The sequence below is a fragment of the Triplophysa rosa genome, linkage group LG11 (assembly GCF_024868665.1).
Source record: "Triplophysa rosa linkage group LG11, Trosa_1v2, whole genome shotgun sequence".
Taxonomy (NCBI): Eukaryota; Metazoa; Chordata; class Actinopteri; order Cypriniformes; family Nemacheilidae; genus Triplophysa; species Triplophysa rosa.
Window position 1 is genome coordinate 14841397 of NC_079900.1, and position 23499 is coordinate 14864895.

The 23499-nt window shown below is 38.1% G+C and overlaps 1 protein-coding gene across 2 annotated transcripts; it reads right to left on the bottom strand.

Moving 5' to 3' along the window:
* Window positions 1-9: 9 nt before the first annotated feature.
* cntnap1 (contactin associated protein 1) lies at window positions 10-22181 on the bottom strand. Of its 2 annotated transcripts, XM_057346302.1 has the most exons (25): window positions 21778-22181; window positions 16879-16980; window positions 16473-16666; window positions 16155-16308; window positions 15031-15234; window positions 14661-14845; window positions 13775-13927; window positions 13296-13557; window positions 13025-13174; window positions 12614-12785; window positions 10131-10237; window positions 9915-10034; window positions 9634-9837; window positions 9340-9496; window positions 9006-9133; window positions 8757-8930; window positions 8448-8666; window positions 8127-8366; window positions 7070-7312; window positions 6807-6934; window positions 6623-6716; window positions 6315-6545; window positions 6031-6075; window positions 3191-3419; window positions 10-3084 (listed from the first exon to the last, which is right to left on the bottom strand). In XM_057346302.1, the coding sequence occupies exons 1-24, from the start codon at window positions 21839-21841 to the stop codon at window positions 3220-3222; spliced, it is 3930 nt and encodes a 1309-aa protein (XP_057202285.1). In that variant the 5' UTR covers window positions 21842-22181; the 3' UTR covers window positions 10-3084; window positions 3191-3219. The 2 variants fall into 2 exon arrangements, with proteins under 2 accessions (XP_057202285.1, XP_057202284.1); XM_057346301.1 differs by having other exon boundaries at window positions 11-3419.
* Window positions 22182-23499: the final 1318 nt, after the last annotated feature.

Consider the following 23499-nt stretch of genomic DNA (forward strand, 5'->3'; position numbering starts at 1 on the left):
AATATTAAGTCTCATTCGAGAAATGAGCCAAAGCGATTGAAAAAAAACCTGTAACACGAGTTTGATATTTTATATTCCATATTGTTAATTCATATGCAAAGAAATAGTATAAATAGGTGGTGAAGAATAAACTTATGAGGCTGAAAGCGAGAAAATAATGCAGGAGGGATTTTATAAATCTGAGCAGTCTGAGTGCACTGGGACTAAATTTTCTTTTATTAGAAATCCTGTAAATTACTTACAGTACAGTAACATTTAAGCAAATATTCATATATTGTTAATGTGAATGTAATAGTTTCAATTATTACCTCATCTGTTTTACACACACCTGTATCAAACGGAAAGAGTCACACAGCACAGCACAGCACAGCACATTTCTTTCCTTCAGGGGCTTTTATTAAGTCATTTGGGGATTTGTGTTGATTCTATACAGCCATGATCATTTACAATGAGTTTGACACAAACAAAACCAGAACAAAACTAAAGAACAGAGAAAATACGTGCTCAACTTATCCACTAAACTGAAATAGCTTTTGAGGGATCCCATGAAACTTTCAAACAGTAGAGAATTATAAGCCTTTAAAATCCTGCAGTACGCAAACTAACCTGAAGCAACCTGTGTTAAAGTGCTCGAGGGCACAGTGGTCATAAAGGATGAACGGGTATCACCTCCATGTAGGACTAAACATGTAGTGCATTTGGAAACCATGAATAAAGAAAATATTTCACAGTGAATTAAATATATACGTATATATTAAGTATATACATGGAACGTTATTTTACTACAGATGTTTGTGTAATGTATATGAATTTAATTGATACATTTGCTAAAAAGAAACAAAAATGGACTGCCACATGCTAAGCAATGTGGTTTCCACCAACATTCAGTTAAATTGTCAATGAGGTCACGGTTCCAATTGACTGCATCTGAAACTACACAAAATACCTCATTTATACAAACATACATCATACACTCAAGTGCTGAACACCGCCTCTAACAAGACGTTCATTCTTGTTTTTATTACACTAATATGGCGACTGCCCACCTTCTTCACAAACCATTGATTTCCATTAACATTCACTGAGAATATGCTGTCTGTTGCTTCATCTTGCCAGTTGCATGACAATATCGATTAACATAGTTTGGTGCTATCAAAATAATTGATCATAAACTTAAAAATAAGAAAATGTCAGGCATGGGAAGACTCTTGACATAATGTTCTGCTTGAGTGGAACATGTTACATTACAACAGCATTTCATTGTTTAAACTTAAGGTTAACTTCAAAATGAAACAAATTGAAAGTCTATATTCCACTGGTGTGGAGGGCATGAAAAAGGGGATGTGAGGACAGAGAAGTACAAGAATGAGGCCCACATTTGATCAAACAAAATCACACAGAAGACAACACAAAAGAAGTGGTTTTATAAACCTGGCAGAGGTCATGAAGTTAAAGTCACTCTCTCACATCTGATCAAAATACTCACACCTGCCTGCCTTTAGTTTTCAATAGAAATTATAATGATACAAAGAGAAGTACACTTTATTTATATATAAACATAAACAGTAGAATCTGTGAGTGAACATTATGCGATCTCTTTGATAAAAGCTCTTCAAGTTCTTTTAAAGAAACAGACTAAATAACATGTGCCTGGCACTGGAAGCAGCAGATTCTTTTTCTTATTGCATTTGGATGAAAAAGTGCAGTAGTCATGCAAAATGCATAGCTTCTAAACATTATAAATACGTCCTATCTTATTTGCTCGTGATTTAAATGGCTATTTTACGTCTGGTGCTCTAAGCTCTGAATAGGACCGCCATCAAAAGCAGCTAGAACAAGCAGCAGCAGTAGATGTTTCCTACAGCAAATGCATGGTTTGATTTGATAAAAAAAAAAACTTTACATAGGTGTCCAACATCCACAGAATCTGTCCTGTCTGATGTGTAAAGCCCACTGACCACAACAACCAGGCTTGTGCTGAACTGCTCAGTGTTCATGTCAATAACCAGAGAAACCTAAAGAAACCTTCTTGTGTCTGTGTTTTAAGAGCATGCTGGAGGACTGTGTCTGTACTTTTGTCATCTTAAACCATCTATACACGCTAGATAGTTACATTAAAGAACCCGATGCATTTTCTGAATGCTACAAACCAACAGATTGCTTCTATACCTGCTGTCGTCTTTACGTGTCAGATGGCTCGCTATTAAAGAAGTGCAGTCTGCAGAACCTTTTCTTAAATAACAGATCTGGATGTGACGTAGATAGTACATAACATACGTTTTCATTGTATACTAATATTACAAAATCATTTTACTTTGGCCTGCAGAAGGTATGCTCTTAAAAACACATAGACAGATTAGACTTCATCATTCTCGTCTGTAACATCATTTCCACTGGACATGCTCAAACACAATAAAGCGTGTCTTTGTCTCAACTTGTGTACGCTTTCTAAAGTATAAACAGATTTTCTTCAGAAGATTCCTCGTCCTTTAGTGCTGAAATGTATTGAGAATGCACAGACAGACAATGGCTTGGAAAGGCTGGTGTGTGTTGCTGTAGCAGTGGTGAGGTGAGGTGGATTGAATCATGATGACCGTAACCAGCCCTGAGACACAATGTGTGTCATTTTGACAAAAATGTCCTCACAAATGATATCTGATGTTTGTCACAAGCATGTTTGCTAAAGAAGCCAAGGCCATTTGATGCAAACTGACCTTTCAACTTGTGTAAGCGCTGTGTACAGTACAATACAAGAACACTTAGTAGTATTAGCTGTTTCTAAGCAATTGCCTTCATACTTAGTGTTCATGAAGTGATGTTTTCTTCAAAAGTTCAAAAGTGAAGGTTTTTGTGCATTTTGTTTAGATTCTCTCGCATTAACTTGATCTACACTTAAGGGCTTATTCTGCCAGTACACATTTATGAGCCGAAATGACAACTTTTTGATCTTCTCAAAGCTTCCTATGTTACAGAGGCACTTCAGTTGGCCCACGCACACACTGCCAGTGCTTATAGATTGAATGGTCAATGATCTCTAGCCTGTCCTGTTTGAACCCTGCCAAAAAGCACCAGATATCAGATACACTGTAAAAAACAAGGGAGAGAAAAGAAATATATACATTACCATAAAGGCAAACCATAAATAAAAAACACATTTGTAACTCAGTCCTCAGTTATCACCACCCCTCACTTCGAGATATCTCTGTAGTTTGTTGTATGTTATTCATTTGGACTTTCCTCTTGTATCTCGGGCAGGTTCTTTCTGTCCTTGCGCAAGGTGTCAGTGAGGGGCCGGGAGGAGCTGGGGGACTCCAGCTGTTTGGGCTCATTAGTGTGATAACTGCCTTTATACCTGTACAGGTAGATGTAGAGGCCATACAGGATCAGGAAGAGTAGCATCAGAGACACGGTCACGATTACTGTGGGGTGAGAAAGACAGAAACACAATCATCAGAGACCTGCAGGTGAAATATTACATAAATGTCACAATACAATCAATCAATTTTGCAGAAATACGTTTCAGCTTCTCATAGATTTTCTATTGGTCATTCCTTTTTGTTAATGAGGACAAATGTTTCCTCAAAGAATTTAGCAAAATATACTGATTTTTGTTCTGAGAGTATTAAAGGAACACTTCACCCAAAAATGAAAATTCTGTCGCCATTTACTCACCCTCAAATTGTTCCAAATCTTTATAAATGTCTTTGTTCTCATGAACACAGCGAAAGATATTTGGAAGAATGCTTGTAACCAAATAGTTCTGCACCACCATTGAATGCCATAGTAGAATTTTTTAAAATAAATTTCTTTGCTCTGTTGAACACCAAAGAAGATATTCTGAAGAATGTGAGAAAGCAAACAGCTCTGGGGCACTTTTGACTACCATTGTCATTTTTCCTACTATGGTAGTCAATGGTGGCCAAGAACTGTCTGGTTACAAGCATTCGTCCAAATATCTTTCTCTGTGTTCATCAGAACAAAGACATTTATACAGATTTGGAACAACTTTGGAGTTAATAATGTCACACGTTTCATTTTTGGGTAAACTGGCCGTTTAATACAGTAGTGTGAGGTATATATTGCAACTGAACTATAAAGCCCTATTCAGGGCTGTTCAATTTGTGTTTCTCAGATCTACGAATCTACCAAATCAGTTTTTTCTCACACAATCTCTGTAAAAATTCCTGAGAAATCTAATCCCGTCCGAATGCGAATGCCTGTGATTGTTGACAATATCTTCTCAAAACGCGTTTCTTTAGGCGTTTTGGCCAACGTGAACTGCCGCAAGCACTTACTAACACCCATATACTTCCTGCATCCCATTAATTCAATCATTCTTATCGAATAGATATGGATGCTTTTGCAGTTCCGCGAAATACTTAAATACAATCGAGACGAGCCAAATCTCGTAAACTGTTAAGACTGGCAACTGTAATATCGGTTTACTAATATCAGTCAGGAACTCAGCTTAATTTGTCCTCTCAATTATGTATTGGTAATGTTAATTAATTAAGATAAGAAATTAAAGAAAATATTAAATAATCGGTAACACTTTACAATAAGGTGCTATTTGTTAACAAGTAGTTAATGCATTTGCTAAAATAACCTAACAATGAACAATATTAATACAGCATTTATTAATGTTATTTCATATTAACTAATACTCAACACTAATAACACCCTGTAACCCGGATGCTGCAAATCATTTTGAGGGGCAGTTTGATATTACACAAAAATGTATTATAAATATGTCTTTTAATAACATATATGATATTATATTTACAAATGATTAAACCAATTTGCCTGTTCGTGACGTTTGAACGTCGTTTCTTACTTTAAAACCGAAACTAAACGGCTTTTCCTCGCGGAAGGTCTGCATTCAGTAAAAATGAGCTAATAAAATATTTCAAATTCACTTTTTATGTCCAGTTTTTCTCTCATGTGGCAAGTAGCCGTGTAATAAGCGGGATAATGTACAAGGAGCCGGCTGTTATCGCGAAATAAGCCCCTTCAGTGTGATACAAGACCCTTCGCTTCGTGTCAGGTCCTGATCACACTGTCGGGGCTTATTTCTGCGATAACAACCGGCTGCCTGTACATTATCCCTTACTTATTGCACCATGAATTAACATGAAAAACTGTATTGACATGAACTAACATTAAAAGGGATTAATAAATACTGAAAAACTAAATTGTTTATTATTAGTTCATGTTAGCTAATGCATTTACTACTGTTAACAAATAGCACCTTATTGTAAAGTGTTACCAAATAATCATGTAGCAAAAATAAAGCATAAGAATAATTGCAAATGAAAAAGAAGGAAGGATAATTGCAAAAAAGAGCAAAGATATTGATAAACCTTCTAATGGCAATGAATAATTTTGGTTTTATGGTAAAAAATCCAAACAGATTATAACATAAACCAAAAATAAATAATAAGATTTGTCAAGAAAATGCCAGCTTGAGTGCATGCTCTGAAAAAAGTGAAAAGCACTAATAGTTTGAGTTATATCAGACAGAAACAGTTATTTTTGGTAACAACTGCAGGTTTTGACAGTGTATTTCATTCTATGACCGATTAAACTGTACTGGGTCTTGTATGTATCTTATATTCCAATGTAACATTCTGAATATCCCTAATCCTGTGTTCTGTAAATTAAGAGGATTTCAAAAACAGGTTATATCATCACAAATACATAAAACGTCAGTATTATTCTGAGGAATATGAGTGGGAGAGAGGAACTGTGTAACACGGTAAAAGAGTCATTTTTTCATCATCTACCAGATAAAATGATAAAATAGTTTCAATCAAATAAGTTATGAGCAATAATAATAGTGATTTTGGCTTTAACAACACTAACTGTACAAAATTTCAGTGGGCTTTTTATCACTTTTATTGAGAGAACCGTGGAGAGCTGATAGGAACATATGACAGATTTTACACAGAGCTGATGGTCATGGTCATCGAGCCCAGGAGCCACAGAACCATTTACAACAAAACAATAAAATGAGTGTTATAGTTAGCTTACATGTCATCCAGGGCGGGGTCACATCATCATGAATATAATAAAAGACTGAAAAAAGACACAAGCAATCTTATTAAAACATAAAGAACAATTGCCATCACTTCAAAGTCAAATGATTTTATTTGTTTAAAACAAGTTCTAAAGTAACTAAAATACTGGCACAAATAACTTGCTCTAAAGGTAATAATGATGGGGTGACATTAAATTAATCCAGTTTGCCTAAACTCACCCAGGCTGTTAAAATACAGCAATCTTAATATATGAATAGTAGTAAAATGTCGTCTTACACAGCCCGGTGAACCATGGGTCATCCTCCCAGGGGACGTATCCTAAAACTGGAGGAAACGCCCCACAATTAGACTCCACTACATAGCCTTGAGTGGTGACGGGTGGGTTCGTCACATTGGGTCGGAAATAAGCCCTCAGCGGGGCAAAGATGTTGTATCGGACCCCTGATATACAGCCCATGAAACCAGGACTGTTGTGCCTCTGAATCTCATAGTCTACACCTCCCACCTCTGTGAAGACAAGACCAAACAACAAAAATAAGATTATATGCCGAAACATGTTTTATTAAAGATTATGATTCTCTTACCCATGACTCTGCCCAAAAATATGGATTTCGGTGAGTCAAATCTGGGGATCTCTCCTGGTATTAACCTCTCAATCCATGGATCCATATAATCCACCTATGCAGAATTATACACTGGTGTTTTACACTAATAATGACTGAACATCACGTTATGTTATGTTGTGCTAGTGATGCAATCACAATGTACCTGTGTCCATACAGTGTAGTTGTGTCGGGTGATGTTGACAAAATGAGGAAAGCCGTCAGCCATGTTTCTGTCAGTCAATTTAAATTTATAGTTTATTATGCCGAGACGGTATCTCAATGATAGTGTACCTGCAAAAAATGCATGTGATACTTCAATATGATGCAAATTCCTTCCCAAAAGAACAACGGTCTTAGCAAATGTATTAATGTTCAGAAAGCTAAACCTGAAGTATGTGTTTTATTTGTAAGCTATTGTGTGTGTACCGTCTTTCTTGAGCAGCACAGCGATGTAATCATTGCCGAATGAGCTGATATACAGCAGCACAGCTGGGGCCTGTGTTGTGCTGAAGCTGAACTCTATGTCGTCGGTTGTCGTGTTGTAGCCGAGCATGAAGTGGTGCCAGTGTGGCTCGATCCAGTAATGTGCCCACCACGCATCGAACGAAATCGGCTCTTTACGGATGTCGTAGCGTAGCCACGCCCCAACGTCAAAGAATGCCCCGATATCTGAAAGTAGGGAATAAAAGCAGAGATCGTATAGTTGTTATTGTGCCTCACGTGTATTATATGATACTATATATATCGTTAAAAATATTTACATATATGTGACCCTGGACAACAAAACCAGTCTTATGGGTCAATTTTTCGAAATTGAGATTTTTATGTAATCTGAAAGATGAATAAATAAACTTTCTATAGATGTATGAGTTGTTAGAATAGGACAATATCTGGCTGAGATACAACCGTTTAAAACTCAGGAATCTGAGAGCGCAAAAAAATCAAAATATTGAGAAAATTGCCTTTGAAGTTGTTAATCAGGGGCACTGTGGCAGACCATCCACTCACAAAAATAAAGTATTTATATATTTAAGGTAGGAAATTTACAAAATATCTTCATGGAACATGATCTTTACTTAATATCCTAATGATTTTTGGCATAAAAGAAAAATCGATAATTTTGACCCACACAATGTATTTTTGTCTTTTACTAAAAATGTTCCCGTGCTACTTAAGACTTAAGTTTTGTGATCCAGGGTCACATATGTCATTTTATTTAACTGAATTAAGATTGATATAGCCTGGGGACGCTGTGTGCTATTAGTATACTTTTAAAGTAAAAATATTTCATACTTTAAACTCAATACAAGTATACAAGTATAAATTCAGTCTACTTTTTATCTACTCAGAAATATACATCAAATTACACTGTAGGTATACTTATATACCGACAGAAAAAAATCACTGTATATCTGGTCTATACTCTGTACTCAGTCTTTTGATCGTAAGAGACCGATGTATATTCAAATGTGCGACAACTCACCTAAATGACAGTAATAGCCATCAAAGGCCGTGTTATTGCAGTCGCAGGTGTATGCCGCATACCCATCAATACACTGGCCTCCGTTTCGACACGGTATGGAAGCGTTCAGACAAGCTCCAGTGCAGTTCCTTCGTATTCCTATCCCCTCATCAACCTTCCCCTCCAGATCCACAGGCACCCCGTTCATCCGCAACCCCCGTAAACATCCCAAGAAGGGCCGCAAGGTGTGATTGGCCGCACCTGAACGCAGATGCATGGTATGATGTATAAAGCAAGTTTATATATCAAATCTGTTTTTAATTCCAGATCTACAAAACTTACCAACAAGCAGAGGTTGTGTGAACTTCATGGTGACGTAGGTCTGGCCTGGAAACTTGTGTATGGCCGGAGGATGGAAATCCACTTTGAGACGTGCCATTTTCACATTGATTTCAGCCTCCACGTAGTGCCATTCATTATCGTTGAGAGGTTTGGGAGAGCGCAGGGTCACGTTTCGAATCCCATCACCCACCATGAAAATGAAAACCACCTCGGTTGTGGCTGTGAGAGGGGGAGAGGAAGTGAAGGAGAAACTTTATTTCCCGAGTGTCAACGTCACGCCATCATGTTTCAATGCAATCGGACACTCACAGTTAAGTTCTATTCGTATGAAATTGCGGAGGTGGTCGTCTGAGTTTTCCACAAAGACTCCGTTGGTGCGGTAGGTCCTGAAGTGAAACGTTATGTCGGCACTGGTGCCGGGTTTGAAGGTGGGGAACGTCAGATATTGAGGCTGGGTGATTGCTATGGTGTTCCAGATACTCCCTAAGAGAATATTAGTGGTAGTTCATACTATGACTTTTAGATTTTTATTTGATCTTTAGAACAGCTGTTACTCACTGTCTCCATGGCAGTACAGTGCTCCCACACTATATCGGGCCTCTGAACCAGTTCGGTTTGTGTCACCTATGATAATCCTCCTGATGGGCAGATGGTCTCGAAATGACAGATATCCTTTATCTGAATGCCTAATGAACAGAGAATTTGGGTCAATGAGCATTTAACTTTAGTTCTGTTAGAGGACCTTTCATATGACATCACACTGCGTTTATTAATAAAAAGTGTTTATTTTATACATTGTATTTCAGTAGATTTTTGATAATATACTGTCAAACAGAAAACACTTGAAAGGTATTATTAGATTCAATTTAGAGTTTCTCTCTCTATATCTCACCATTGGCGGTAGTCAGCATCACAGTTGCACCAGTATTTGGAGTCAGTGCAGGTTTGATTGACAGCACATCCACATTTTCCACTCTCAGGGAAAGCCCCGCCCCAATATTCATGACTCTCGTTATTTCGACCAATCCAGTAAGTGTACGGCCTTTCACCTTCCAACATTACCCAAAATACCAAAGACAGTTAACTGGGTAATGCAGGCAGATAGGTCTCACCCTCTATACACATGAAAGCTATCCTGTTTGTGGTAAAAGATTGTTGCTCTGTTATGGTCCAATCAGACACTTACGTGGAGTATTGAGTAGGCGGGACTTGTAGCACAAGAACTCAATCCACTGTTCGCAGTAGAGCGAGGTGTTTGCTAAGGCAGTGACTTCAGCCCATGATGCATTTACATAATGGAGGTCTCCTATATACGGTCGATCCACAGTGGAGCCGCTCACCTTGGTGCTCTTCATGCGGTTGTGCTCGATAACAGTCCATGATTTTTGCACTAAAAATATGACATGATTGTCATTTGTAAAATTCGCTTTCAGACTGTTTTTAACAACTGAAAGTCTTTATACGTACTCATGTTGCAGTAGACTGTGAAAGGCTTCAGTGGTCCACTCAGATCTGGATCTATGGTGTAGTTTCCTGACCAGTATTTCCCATTCAGTCTGTAAGCCTCACATGACTCTCTGTACACCGCTGGAATGGAGAGAGATTTAAATGGTGTGATTATCATATTTCACCAAACATAATCAATAAAAGTCCTAGGAAATTTCCTCAGTAAAGGACACTTACAGTTATGACAAACCTCTCCCTTATAGCCTGTGTTGTTACATACACACAGAAAGTCATTCCAGGACTGAATACATCTGCCTTCATGTTCACATGGATTTGGAGAGCACCTGGAGACATTCAACATATTATATTTGATCTAGTTCTCTATGGTAACATATTAAATGCATTTGTTCTGCACGTGACATCAATATTAGGTTTATTAATCTGTCAATCAAACATCAAATGTTAATTTAATTTCTCTGGTTATTTTGTTATTGTGCACGTCTCACCATTTCATCATATTCCCTTTTGTAACGTCTTGTTGGTGAAATGCATTTATGAGAGCATTATGATCTAATTTATGTATTTTTCATTTCTATTTTTACAATAATTGGCATTATTCACATAACCCACTGTACAGGATAAACACTATACAGTGAGGGAAATAAGTATTTGATCCCCTGCTGATTTTGTAATTTTGCCTACTTACAAACAAATGAAGGGTCTATAATTTTTATGGTGGGTTTATTTTAACTGATAGACACAGAATATTTAAAAAAATCAGGGGGAAAAAATGTTATATAAAGGTTATAAATTGATTTGCATTTCAGTCAGTGAAATAAGTATTTGATCCCCTACCAACTAGCAAGAATTCTGGCTCCACAGATTGGTTATGTGCCTATATGGACCACAGATTAGTCCTGTCACTTTAAGAAAGTACTCCTAAATCAGCTTGTTATGTATATAAAAGATGCCTGCCAACAGAATCTGTATCTTCCAGTTCAACCTCTCCAACACCATGGTCCAGACCAAATAGGTTTTAAAGGATGTCAGCGACAAGATTGGAGACCTGCACAAACCTTGAATAGGCTACAGACAGAAGCTTGGTGAGAAGGAGACGACTGTTGGTGTGATTATTTGGAAATAGAAGATATACAAAATAACTATCAAATGCCCTTGTTCTGGAGCTCCCTGCAATATTTCCCCAATGGGGTAAAGATGATCATGAGAAATGTTAAAGATCAGCCCAGAACTACACGGAAGAAGCCTGTTAATGATTTCAAGACAGTTGGGAACACAGTTAGCAAGCAAAACATTGGTAACACATTGGTAACACGCTATGCCACAGTAGACTGAAATCCTGAAGCACCCGCAAGGTCCTCCTGTCCTGCCCAAGAAGGCCTGCCTGGCTCGTCTTAAGTTTGACAATGAACATAAAAATGATTCAGAAAAGGCTTTGGCGAAAGTGCTGGCACTGCTGTGAGACCAAAATGGACTCCTGTGTTTGGAGGGAGAGAAATGCTGACTATGAGCCCAAGAACATCATGTCTACAGAGAAGCACAGTGTTGGAAACATTCTGCTTTAGGGCTTTTTCTCTGCTACAGGTATACAGGATGACTTCACCGCATTGAGGGGCTGAGGGACGGGCCCATGTACCGTAAAATCTTGGACGAGAACCTCCTCCCCTTAACTAGGTCACTGAAGATGGGTCATGGATGAGCCTTTAACATGACAAAGACGCAAAACATATTGCCAAGACAACCAAATAGTGGCTTAAGGAGAAGCACATTAAATGTCCTAGCCAGTCTCTAGACCCTAGTCCTATAGAACCTCTGTGAAGGAGGCTAAAACTCCAATTTGCTGAGCGACAGCCAAGAAACCTTAAAGATTGACAGAGGAGTGGACTAAATGTATCCAGACACATGTGCAAACCTGCTGACCAACTATCAGAAATGTCTGACCGCTGTGCTTGCCAACAAGGGTTTCTCCACAAAGTACAAAGTTATGTTTTGCTTGGGGATCAAATACTTATTTCACTGACTGAAATGCAAATCAATTTATAACCTTTATATAACATTTTTTTCCCCTGATTTTTTTAAATATTCTGTGTCTATCAGTTAAAATAAACCCACCATAAAAATTATAGACCCCTCATTTGTTTGTAAGTAGGCAAACTTACAAAATCAGCAGGGGATCAAATACTTATTTCCCTCACTGTAAGCTACATCAAACACATTTTTGGGGGGATTTTCCATTCACTGTTTCCATTATTGTTTTTACAATCAGCTAATGATGTACACCATAGATATAAAAACTAGATTGCATTGGCATCTGTTTATGGGCCGCTATACGTAGGTCGTCTGCCATATTGGAATGGTGCGAGCCGGTCCGTTAACACTCAAGAGCAAGCTAACTGTGTATGATTATGAAAACACATTTATTGTTGTGTAAACTCAAACATTATTTCTGTCAGGACCACTGTCGTCAAATAAATTAATGACATAAATATATTAATTACATTTATAAATTATTTTAATTCAACTTTACATTTAATATCAATATGTTTTTCCCCAAGTAAACAAAAACTCACTTTGCATTTTCAGATTTTCATTACAACATTATTTAGTATAAGCTGTTTTCTATCTGCCCAACAATTTCAGGCTTTTCCTTGTAGTATTTGGTCTTTTCAGCTTAAGCTTTTTTCAGTTTTAGACATGCACACCTATCTGTAATTCCACAGGTGCCCATTAGGACTTCAGCATATCTGCCCCATTTTCTCTGCAGCATGACATCTACATCCACAGGCTCATCATCTATAAAGATCTGCTGCATGCAGCCGTGGAAGCGAGACAGCTTTGTGACACAGCGAACCGTGTTATTGGTCTTAGGACAACCTGCAACAGATATCATACATTCATGGTATCATTACCTTTGCAGCTTTGAAACAACAAATATATTCTCATGTACTTAATGATAAACATTTAAACTGCATTTATGATATCAGATGTGTTTTGTTGTGGTGGAGTGTACATTATGCATTAAACACTATATATTTTACAAACATAAATGATGACTCATCAGTATTCATTATCAAGTCAGACAGCAATAATCTTCTTTATTTTCTATCACTCACCCCCGAAGAAGTAACGGTCTCCTGTACGGACCATAAAAGGGTTGGTGATCTTCAGCGGTGAACTCTCATCTTCATCTATTGTGATGGACAGTAAGTTGTCTTTGGCAGCCAGGTCCACTGAATGCCAGAAGCCGTCATTCAGACGATACCCTGAAAAAGAACGAGAAGAAATCTGGAACTGTGGACCAAGAGCAATGTTCAAGAGCTACCACACATTAAGAGACAAGTGTAAAAATGTCATAATATTATGGACACTAATCCTAAATGATACCTGCAGCAAAGCGTAATCTTTTGTTTCCAGGCTGCATGATAGTGACGTTGACCTGTCCTTCACTGAGCCCCAGCTCCAAAGAGCCTAAATCATCAGCAAACCTGGTGAACATCAGCAGGCCTGTGTAGTCCCAGGAGCGGAACTTAAACTTCACCGCCAAACGGTTCTTCCGAAAGAACCCGGGGAGCTGCAGGTAGTTGTTGGGCCCCGCAAAGGTCATGGGCTTCCAGAGGAGGTCCCGGCAGTTAAAATGCATCGTTTTCTGAAGAACCGCACATTTTTTGAGGAAAACAGAAGGATGACAGTCATATAAAAACAATTGGCAACACAATGTATATCTTAATGTTAAATGCTCTCTTATTTGTAAGTCATTTTGGATAAAAGCGTCTGCTAAATGTGATTTATCTTAAAGAACACTTAAAAAAAATATATATATATACAACATGTTGTTGTTTTATTTTTGGGAAAGTGTCACATACCTTTTTAGGAGCCAGTCGGATTTCAGGCTCCTCGTACTGAGTCATTTTGATGATATTGATTCCATTGATGAAGACATTCTCCATGCACCCACGAAAGTTTACCTTACCAGGGAGGTGAGGCAAATCTTTCTCAATCACCCCACCAACATAAATCTGAAGAGTAAATGGATAATCACCAAATTAAGGGAAAATCCTAATGAATCTGAACTTTCTTGAGAACATGATTTTTTCTTAGGAACACAAGTGAACATGTTTTATACTTGAATTACTCCATAATATTCATCTTTAAGAGTGAAGTGCATCATTAAAAAATGCCTTTTTCCTCTCCTAAATCAATATACAGACTTTATATATATACAGTATATACAATATATTTAATAATTGAATATATAGATGGTTACATTGAACGTACATGCCTGTTAAGTTAACTTCCGGTCTGTGTTTGGTTATAATATAACACTTTATTTTATATGTTATTTATATTCATATTCATTTATATTAATTGTATTAAATGAAATTAAAAATACTCAAAAGTTAGTGATTCTTTGCGGTTTCAGTTTCGGCCTCATATTATTAAAAATAATACATTTTTAATATAGTACAATGCTAAAATACATTGGAAAATACATAGGGATTGCTGCTTTTCATACTGTATATTGAAAAATATAGGCACTTGGTTCAAACGTATGGAAATATATTTTTTAATATACAGTATTGCCATATGTTTTTCAGTGTATTCCCATATATTGTTTTGTAAGGGGAGACAAACTCAAAAATTGTGGCACTTTTAAAATTAAGGCACAAATAAGATTGTTACCTAGTTAATTCCGATAAATGTGAGTAATATGTAATACAATAACTGAAATAAAGTGTCAAGTAGTTGCACCTGTTTGTCCAGATCCAGGTATTGGTACTCTCCATTGAGTATTGCAGTCTCAGTCTCGCTGTCCAGGGTGAAATTCACCTCGCGACCGTAGCGCTTGATGGTGACATAGTGCCAGTGTTGAGTGTCCAAAAGGTTTCCCAGTCTCATTGTGGTCATGCCATTGGAGTTATGGACTGTGCTGCTCCCTTAGGTAAGAATACACATCACCACCATAAGATTTTGTCCTGATTTCCATCTTAGTTCTTCTAATTTTCAAAGTTAAGAAATGTTCAACACAAAACGTAATGTAAACAAAATGTAAAAAAATGTAACAAAACAAGAAATCATGATCTGTATACTTGTGGTTCATGTGCAGTCGTGTAATGTTTACCCAGGCTGATGTGTAAGTACAGCTGTCCAGTCTTCAGCTCTAGGGTGATGGAGTCTCCCTGCAGCCCTTCACTATGCAGGAGAACGCCGTCCTTCTCCAGGGTCTTAAAGTTGAAAGCATAATGGTCCTGAAGTGTTCTCATCCGGCCCCGCGGGAACGAGTACGCCACCATATCATTCCCCTCAAAATGCATCACATATGAGTCTGTGCAGGGTCAAATGTCAAGAAGATGGAAAGGATTGTCACACTCAAAAAAATGATTTTTGCTGCTTGTTCTTAAGTTAAATCAACACAACTTTTGAAAAATTTGGTCACAACACGATTTTTTTATGTTTAGTCATATAACTGAATCCATTCATGTTGGGACAACATAAAGGAGTTGTGTTGTGTTAACATAAAACAGTTACAATTGGGCAGAGGACTTATATTTCCCAGCATGCTTTGCATATAACTGCATTTTGAGAGTTATTTTCTTAAATAAGTGTTATTTTATGCATTTTTCAGTTAAAAAGAAACACTTGTTAGTGTTTAATGTTCATTTATCTTTAAGGCTTTGAACAGTTTGTTATATTTTTGAGTTTTGTGGTTATCATTGTTCAGAAAAGCGTTGCCTTTGGTTAGGTCGTGGGCGGTTACAACCTTTATTTGCATTTCTGTTGAGTTCTACTAACTCAATATCTTCTTATTGAAATTAAATGAAGTAATGTCTAATTAATGTTAAACATGAATAATATAAAAAAAGATTGTGAGTGCTTTGAAATAATCTAATCGATAAAATGGGGATTTTTATATTGGTCTTATGTAAAATATGCATGTATATGACACAAATTAATTTAATCAAGACTACTAAAAAAATTAAGTTCATTAACAAGATTATAAAGAATCGTTTCAAACAAATTAGATTTTGTTGGAGAAATGTAATTCAATTTCGTGGAAAAGTTTTCCTTAATTTAATTAAATTCGTTCAACAACTTTTTTTTTTGAGTGCAGATTGCCTTGGGAAATTTTATTTACCTTAAAATGTAAACATGAAATACAAAAGCTCCTCTATGCGGCAAACAATCTGTCTTTCCTTTAACAGACTTGTTGTATCAGTCCAAACATGCTGAAGTTTCTCAGTTTACCGTAAGGGCAGCCATAGACTTCCAGTCGAAGGCCAATCTTGCCTCCATTTTCAGTATTCCATCCCATGGGATAGATACGCAGATGTTTGGCAGTGAACGCATAATGAAAGACGTTCCTCTTTACCTGGTAGTAATTCCAGTTGCCAGGCAACGTCTAAGAGAAAAAGCATCAGATATTTAATGGACTGTGAACACTTCATACGCCACTTAAATCATCAACAGCCACAGATTTCTGATAAGCATAATTACCAAACACGGCCCACGACTTTCCGGGCTGTCATAAAAAAATCAAGGCAGACAAATATAGACAATGTTTACCATGTTGCCTCCTTTCATAACATACGGCGTCCATGTGTCGGGTCTGTCGCCATACAGCAGCATGTATTTGGTCATCCAGTCATAAGAGTTGAAGGTACCCTGAGTAGCGATCGCCACGATACGATACTTTGTCCAGAAGTCTATCTGCATCCATGGCTGTCTGTCACGAGGGGAAGGAGACCAGCCACTGCTCCCTATATCATCACATACGTACATGTTTGAGAAAGTGAAGGAATAAAATATGTATGTACATTTGACATTGGAAATGAATTGGTGACCCAACACATTACCAACATTTAATTATACACAATTTTATGTGCCATCAAGAAACCTTTTATAAATAATGGCTATATGCACATCTAAGATGTTTACGATGCTTAGATATCATTGTACTGTATTCACTTACCGTACAGTTTAGCAAAGTGTGCAGAGTAAAGAAAGTTATATCTGGATGACGCATGGAAAGCGGAGGCATAGAGCGGAGACACCAGCGGATCTAAGCATGGGCCTGGACAAAATAGAGATTTCCAGATTAATCCTATTTGAATAATGCCCAGAACACACTACAAAAAATTATTTTGCAATGTTATTAATGGAAAAAGCTAATGGTTGATAATTAGAACTTGTCTGATGGTTTCTATTGCTTTGTTCAGCAGGGAGAGTGAGAGAGAGACATAAAGAAATGCTTTGTGGCATGTCCAGCTGAGGGAAATAAACTGTGGTTATTACTAAACTGAATGAAAAAAGAAAACCACTGGACTGAATGTGGCATGTAAATGACCATGAACGCTTATTCAGTGCCAAAGCATAAAAAACGAACGTTTGTCAATGTCAAACCAAACCTTTACGCCTACTTGATACTTACCAAACAAATGTTACCAAACACAGCTGACCTTTACAAACATACATTGTTACAGTTTGGCTATACTTGAAATGAACAAATAAAAATGTCAAACATGTCCGAATGACTTTAGAAACAGAAATTAAGGTAGGACAAAGATAGGACAAAATATGAATCAGGCCTATATACCGAGTCTCTGCTCAGCTGTGTCATTGGTCGTTCTGTTACATAAATCCCTGCTTCAATTAGACCTGGCAACATTTCAGTCTAATCTAAACAGCAGCGTCAGATAAACGCACCTCAATCTCAGAGCTCGAATAAAACCATCTGCACAAATGGCATCACATCTCATCACACTGTAGCTCGTCCAGCACACCTCACTATCTGCAGCATGTAGGATGAGGAACTATCAATATGTATACAGACAACCGGGGGAACAAGGAGACAGATGTGGGCAGAGATAAATATCCTCTTAATTAGAAGATCAAATGAGAGAGATGGTATAGTACACACCCATTTTAACTGTTTTCAAGAGCATTTAGCACAAGAACAGTAGATCAATTTTAGGTTCTTTTTGCTGATGGTACTAGATGTCAAAACCAAATGAGATCAATCTAATCGAACTGCAAAGTACCTGTTGTGAAAGCATCACCAGACAATGCGTATATAAAAGTGTCTGTATTTGGGGGGGGGGTTGTGTACACTGCACATTATTCAAATTTACTCATATAAATGCACGACTGCCAGTTGGTGTGTGCAGGGTATTAAGGGGATATTATCTTGTCCTGCAGAAACCACAAGGAGACTGTAGGGGTCAGACTGCTAAGAGTTTCATAAACCAAGAGAGGAGACGGTATATTAGTATTCTAACCACTGCAACTGCAGTGAGAGAACAGAGAGAGAGAGATGACAGAATACTGCATGACTCATCTAGTTTTTTCCCAAGTGATTTTACTCGAGGATCTGATTGAGGACAGAAAGAAAACCCCCTCTGATCTCTAAGCCTTTGACTAGCCTGATTCATCATGACATGAACCCGTTGGGAATGACCTGTGTCCTGTGGTGGTAAGTATTTCTCGATGCCGGCCTGATATTATGGGGAAGGTGCCAGTCTGCCGTCTCATGACTCAGTTAAAGAAATAACTGAAATTGACCTTGCAGGTCTAAGATGAGCGTGCGTGCAGGTATGTCTGGAAGACGTCTGGGTTTGGTCAGCATTTCTTTGAATCACCGCTGCTAAAGGGAAATCAATAATTTATGGAGTTTAACCACCACGCTAATTACAAAATCACATAAAATATCAAACCAATGATTATTTTCAAATCAGATAATGGTAGCTGGATGTTCAAGATTGTCGGATGTCTGTCATATTTGGACATTTAATTAAACAAAAAGGATATTCAATTGTGATTTATATTACAAATCAAAAACAAAATTACAAGATGAATGATTATATTTATTTAGGCCTAACTCATCAGATTAAGCTGTCATTTATAAATTCCTTAGACAGAATATATTGCATAAAATCCCAACCACTCTGTAGAGGTAAGATGTTAAGATTTCTCAATACATTTCTGTGATGCATCATCAAAAAATATTGTAAAATCCCGATGAACATCTTCCCATGTACCAAGTGTTGGTACAAATTTAGCTGAGGCTCCATATCCTCCCATAAATGACAGCGCAATAATTTATTCACATTGGGGAAATAAATGAATCGACTAAATGTGACCCAGCCTCATCCATCTTTGTTTAATATCGGGTCGCAGGGGTTATTGTCTGTGCTCTAAATGGAAGTTTGCAGCACCCTCTTTGCGATTTCGGAGATCATTGATTTTCACCCTGTGCTATTCCTTCCCCTGGAAAAGAAGCATTACGGTTACTAAAGCTCTCAGTGCAGAAGTGCTGCAGGTTAAGATGGAAAAATAATAACACATCCATAGACACCAACGTAGACAAAAGCAGAGCTTGTTATATGCTACCCCAATGGCAGTTGCATGGCTAATGAGTTATGATACGATAATACATGATTTGAAATCTGCCATGTTTGCTCAAAAGCAAAGGACTCGAAGGACAGGTCTGCAGTCACATCACCCATTAATAGCATAGTTTATTTCTGTCATCATTATTCTCCCTCATATTGCTCAAAACCTGTATAACTCTTTCTTCTGGGGAACACAAAAGAATATATTTTGAGAAATGTCTCAGTGGTTTTGTGTCCACACAATGGAAGTCAATGGGATGCAATATTGTCTGATACTCCTCCATTTCACTCTCCTGTGATGTGCTATGATTGCCTCTTGTTTCCTTTCTGCCTCTCTCTCCCTCTCTCTCTCTCTCTCTCTCTCTCTCTCTCTCTCTTTACCTCTAATGCCCTTGGAAGATTTCTATTTAAAAGCAAGGGAGAGCAGCAACAAATGCGAACCAGCATGATGCACGCTATTGAAAAAGCATGCTCTCTCTCCCTCTCGCTCTCTCTCTCTAACATGTTTCTTTACAGGCACTACCCCATGTCTCTGCAGGCTGACACAGCACTTCTGCTATAGGAGAAGTGAACACATCACGCGAGCTGTGTCACTGGGAGAAGGCACTGCATTAGGCATGGATCTTGACTGCTGATTTGAATACTATTAGGCAGGATAAAGGTGTGTTTAGCATTTCAGCATGGCCAGCTGCAGACTAAGGTGGCACATTGGTATGAATTATTCAGAACAGGACTGGCAGCACTGTAGGTAGGGGCTTTGAATGAAAGCACAAATGATAAGATCCAAAAGGAGCCTAAATACAAAAAGTCCAAGACGTCTCTGAATGCAACAGTTCTCTGTCACAGACGGAAAATATAAACACAACAGGATCTAACACACACCCCTGCATTTAAACATACTTATTCACAGATGACATCATTTTACCCTGCCATGCTCTTTAATTGCAAATAAAAAACCTTTCAAATATTTATTTTACTGACAAGCATCCATTTTGTTTACTGTTGACACACCCTCCCAGAGATTTATGGCATTGTTAGTGCTGGTCATATCTCTAGAATGCAGATGATTTTAAATCTTGTCAAATAATTTATGGTGGGGTAGAGGGCATCTTTTTTCAGCCTAATTTGCTGACACTGTTACGCAAAAGATATTTAGAAGAATGCTTGTTCTTGGCCACCATTGACTACCATAGTAGAAAAAATGCTTTATAAATGTTTTTGTTCTGTGGAACACAAAAGAAGATATTTTGAAGAATGTAGGAAAGCAAAAAGTTCTAGGGCACTTTTGACTACTATTGTAATTTTTCCTACTATGGTTGTCAATGGTGGCCAAGAACTGTTTGGTTACAAGCATTCGTCCAAATATCTTTCTCAGCGTTCACCAGAACAAAGAAATGTATAGGATACTGATTTGGAACATCTCGAGGGTAAAATAAATGACGACCGAATTTTCATTTGTAGTTAACTGTCCCTTTAACATGCAATACGTCTAACTCTCATTCAAATACCAATAGGGAAATCCACACAAGCCATGAAACTCGATTCAAAGATTATAAAGGATTACATTATTCACTAAAGCTCAGACAGAGCCAACGTCATTTTAATGCAGCAAGTCCTCACAAGCCAGTTCACAAAGCCACAACCTACACCATGTGTCATTGCAAGATGGTCATGAAAACAGAATAGCTAACTCCTTAAAAACTCACGTGATGACAACGAACATTAGGCTAATTGCTTGTATAGAGTTCGTGCGCGCGCACACGTTATCAGACCATTTTAATATTATTGCACACCATCGCATTTAAATGTTTAGTTAAAACCATCAGAATTTCATTACCCATACCCAAATACTAGTCCTTCATGACTTTTTGAATACTGTATTCGCGTGTGAATTCGCATGCTACGTCATATTAATTTGAGAGTTCGTGGACTGTAATGCGTCCACCCTCTCCGCATCAGGGTGGTCCCACAAGCCTAACTTTATATAATTACATACACCCAATATCAACTTCCTTTACGTTGCCTATATGACTTTGACGATCATGCAAAACCTGCAAAAATATGATTTCAACAATCTGACGAGTGTCCTTCCCGCGTGTCCCTTGCGCGGGAGGTGCGCAAGACGCACCTTGCCATGCAGAAACTTGCCCATGTGGGCGCGCGGAAGCACTGCAATGCAGAAAGAACCCGTCTGGCACAGGCAGAGTCGCGAGCTCGGACTTAAGACTACATCGATGCTTTATTTCCACAACAGCAAAGACCTCTAGACTGAACATTCAAAACAAAGATTCGCCAAAATATGTACAGATCAGTTTTACATCAAATGTCATTGCGATTTAGAACATCAAAAGCGCACAAATCGTAACTGACTTCATATAAAAATACGTCTTTGCTTTAACGATGCAATTGCACAGGGAGGAAATAATAGTCACATATGACAAAAATGAAACACTACATTCTGCGCCTGCAGTTTCACTTACGTGCCGAGCAATGCTGAAAGGCGAGAAAGAGTAAAAGGCATGGGCCAAGAATTTTGATATCCATCCTCTCCGGTAGACGGAGTGGCTCTCGGCCACCCGCTTAGATGAATGAAACGTTATCCTCTCCGCGTCACCGGACAGTACAACATCGTTTAGCCGTCTTTTAGCCAACTTTAACACGCGCGGCTCCAACTCTCTCGGCCGGGATGGCGATGCACTTGCTCCCGAGAGGCGGGCGCGCGCAAGGGAGAGTGGTGCTGATGCTGCGCTTTGGCGGGAGCGCGCATCCTTTCATTAAACCAAAATCCTCAAAATTTAACGTTTTGGTAATCTGTATTTTTATAAATACGTTAGCACCGTGTGAAATGTTACAGAGGATAAGTGGAGTTGCACGGTTTGGGTTACAGTCGACAGCCACGACTTTAGTGTCCGGGTTTGCGGTGAGGGAGGGGGGACATCATGAGAGGAGAAAAAAACTTTTGGACACGGGCAGTTCGCCCTGGCGCAGTATACAGTACTGCAGAAAAGAGACACAACACAACTTTATATTCCTCTATTTATATAATTATTGAAATAAGATAGCAGAGTGTATTGTCCACGATCAAGATAAGAAACAAGAAACGAAACAAAATTCACATCAAGTCAAGTGCCTCCCCTCCCGCAAGACGGGTTCTCCCGAAGTCTACAATAAGAGTGTGCTTCTGGGTGCAGTTTATACAAGGTGGGAGGGGGGAGCCGGATTTGTGTTGGAAGAGGCTGTCTGCATATAAATCTGTGATATAAAAAGGCTTTGGGATTAAGAAGTGGGTTTGTAGGGCAGCCGCAGAAGAGTGGCGTGAAAGCTGGGGCGTATTCAGGGCCAGAAAGGGATTTGCAATGTTTCAAATCAAATAAAGCTGTAGTTTGGTCAAACTCCCTCCCCCAACGATAAGTCTATACACTGCACATCAATACTCACTCATCATTATGAATATCCATTAGGGTAGAAATCTACACAGTTGGGGGTTCAGACACACACATAATCTTTTGATCTAGGACACAATCACAATTGAAGGAAATTTAAACATTATTTTCAAAGCAGCAGTTAAAGTTATAACAGAAAATAAACGGGACTGATTCAATAAAGGATTAAGGGGAAAATTCCACGCTAAACCTTTAACCCTCTATTGATTTCTTTCCCCTCATTCCTCAATCATGCACACAAATTCGCACAATCTATATTGATAATCCTAACCCCAACCTCAACCTTGAAATCAAGTTCACCAAATCACCATCTGCTTCGAGTTTTCAGTTTGTTATAGGGATGCTACTGTTATGCTTCACTACAGTGATGCATACGACATCCTGATTTTATGCATGAAATCTTATTCGTGGTTACATAGACTGTGGTTGTCAAAAATGAGTAATCCCTAAAGAAGAGTTTTTTATGTCTATCCTGGAAAACTAAACTCTGAAAAAAAAAACATTTCCCAAGTAGAATTACTAGTCAAAATAATAATACAGAAGTCATGTAGTTGTTTGATCAGTAAATCACACAAAATCACAATTTATCAAGTAAGACTTACAGCATTAACATGCAGTGCTATTTACAACTGTCCTATCTGCATCCAAGTCTAGATTACGCTGCATACAGTATAAAACAACAATTCTGTCGACCACTAGATGGCAGTCATAAGTCATAAAATAAGGCAATGGTTAACCACAAAAGATATCCCAGGACTA

Coding starts and splice junctions, on each gene's coding strand:
- cntnap1 (XM_057346302.1), bottom strand. CDS start 21,841: ATGGATATCAAAATTCTTGGCCCATGCCTTTTACTCTTTCTCGCCTTT. Junction 16,981..21,777: donor CTTTCAGCATTGCTCGGCAC/GTAAGTGAAACT, acceptor TATTTTGTCCAG/GCCCATGCTTAGATCCGCTG. Junction 6,546..6,622: donor ATTTTTGGGCAGAGTCATGG/GTAAGAGAATCA, acceptor TTGTCTTCACAG/AGGTGGGAGGTGTAGACTAT.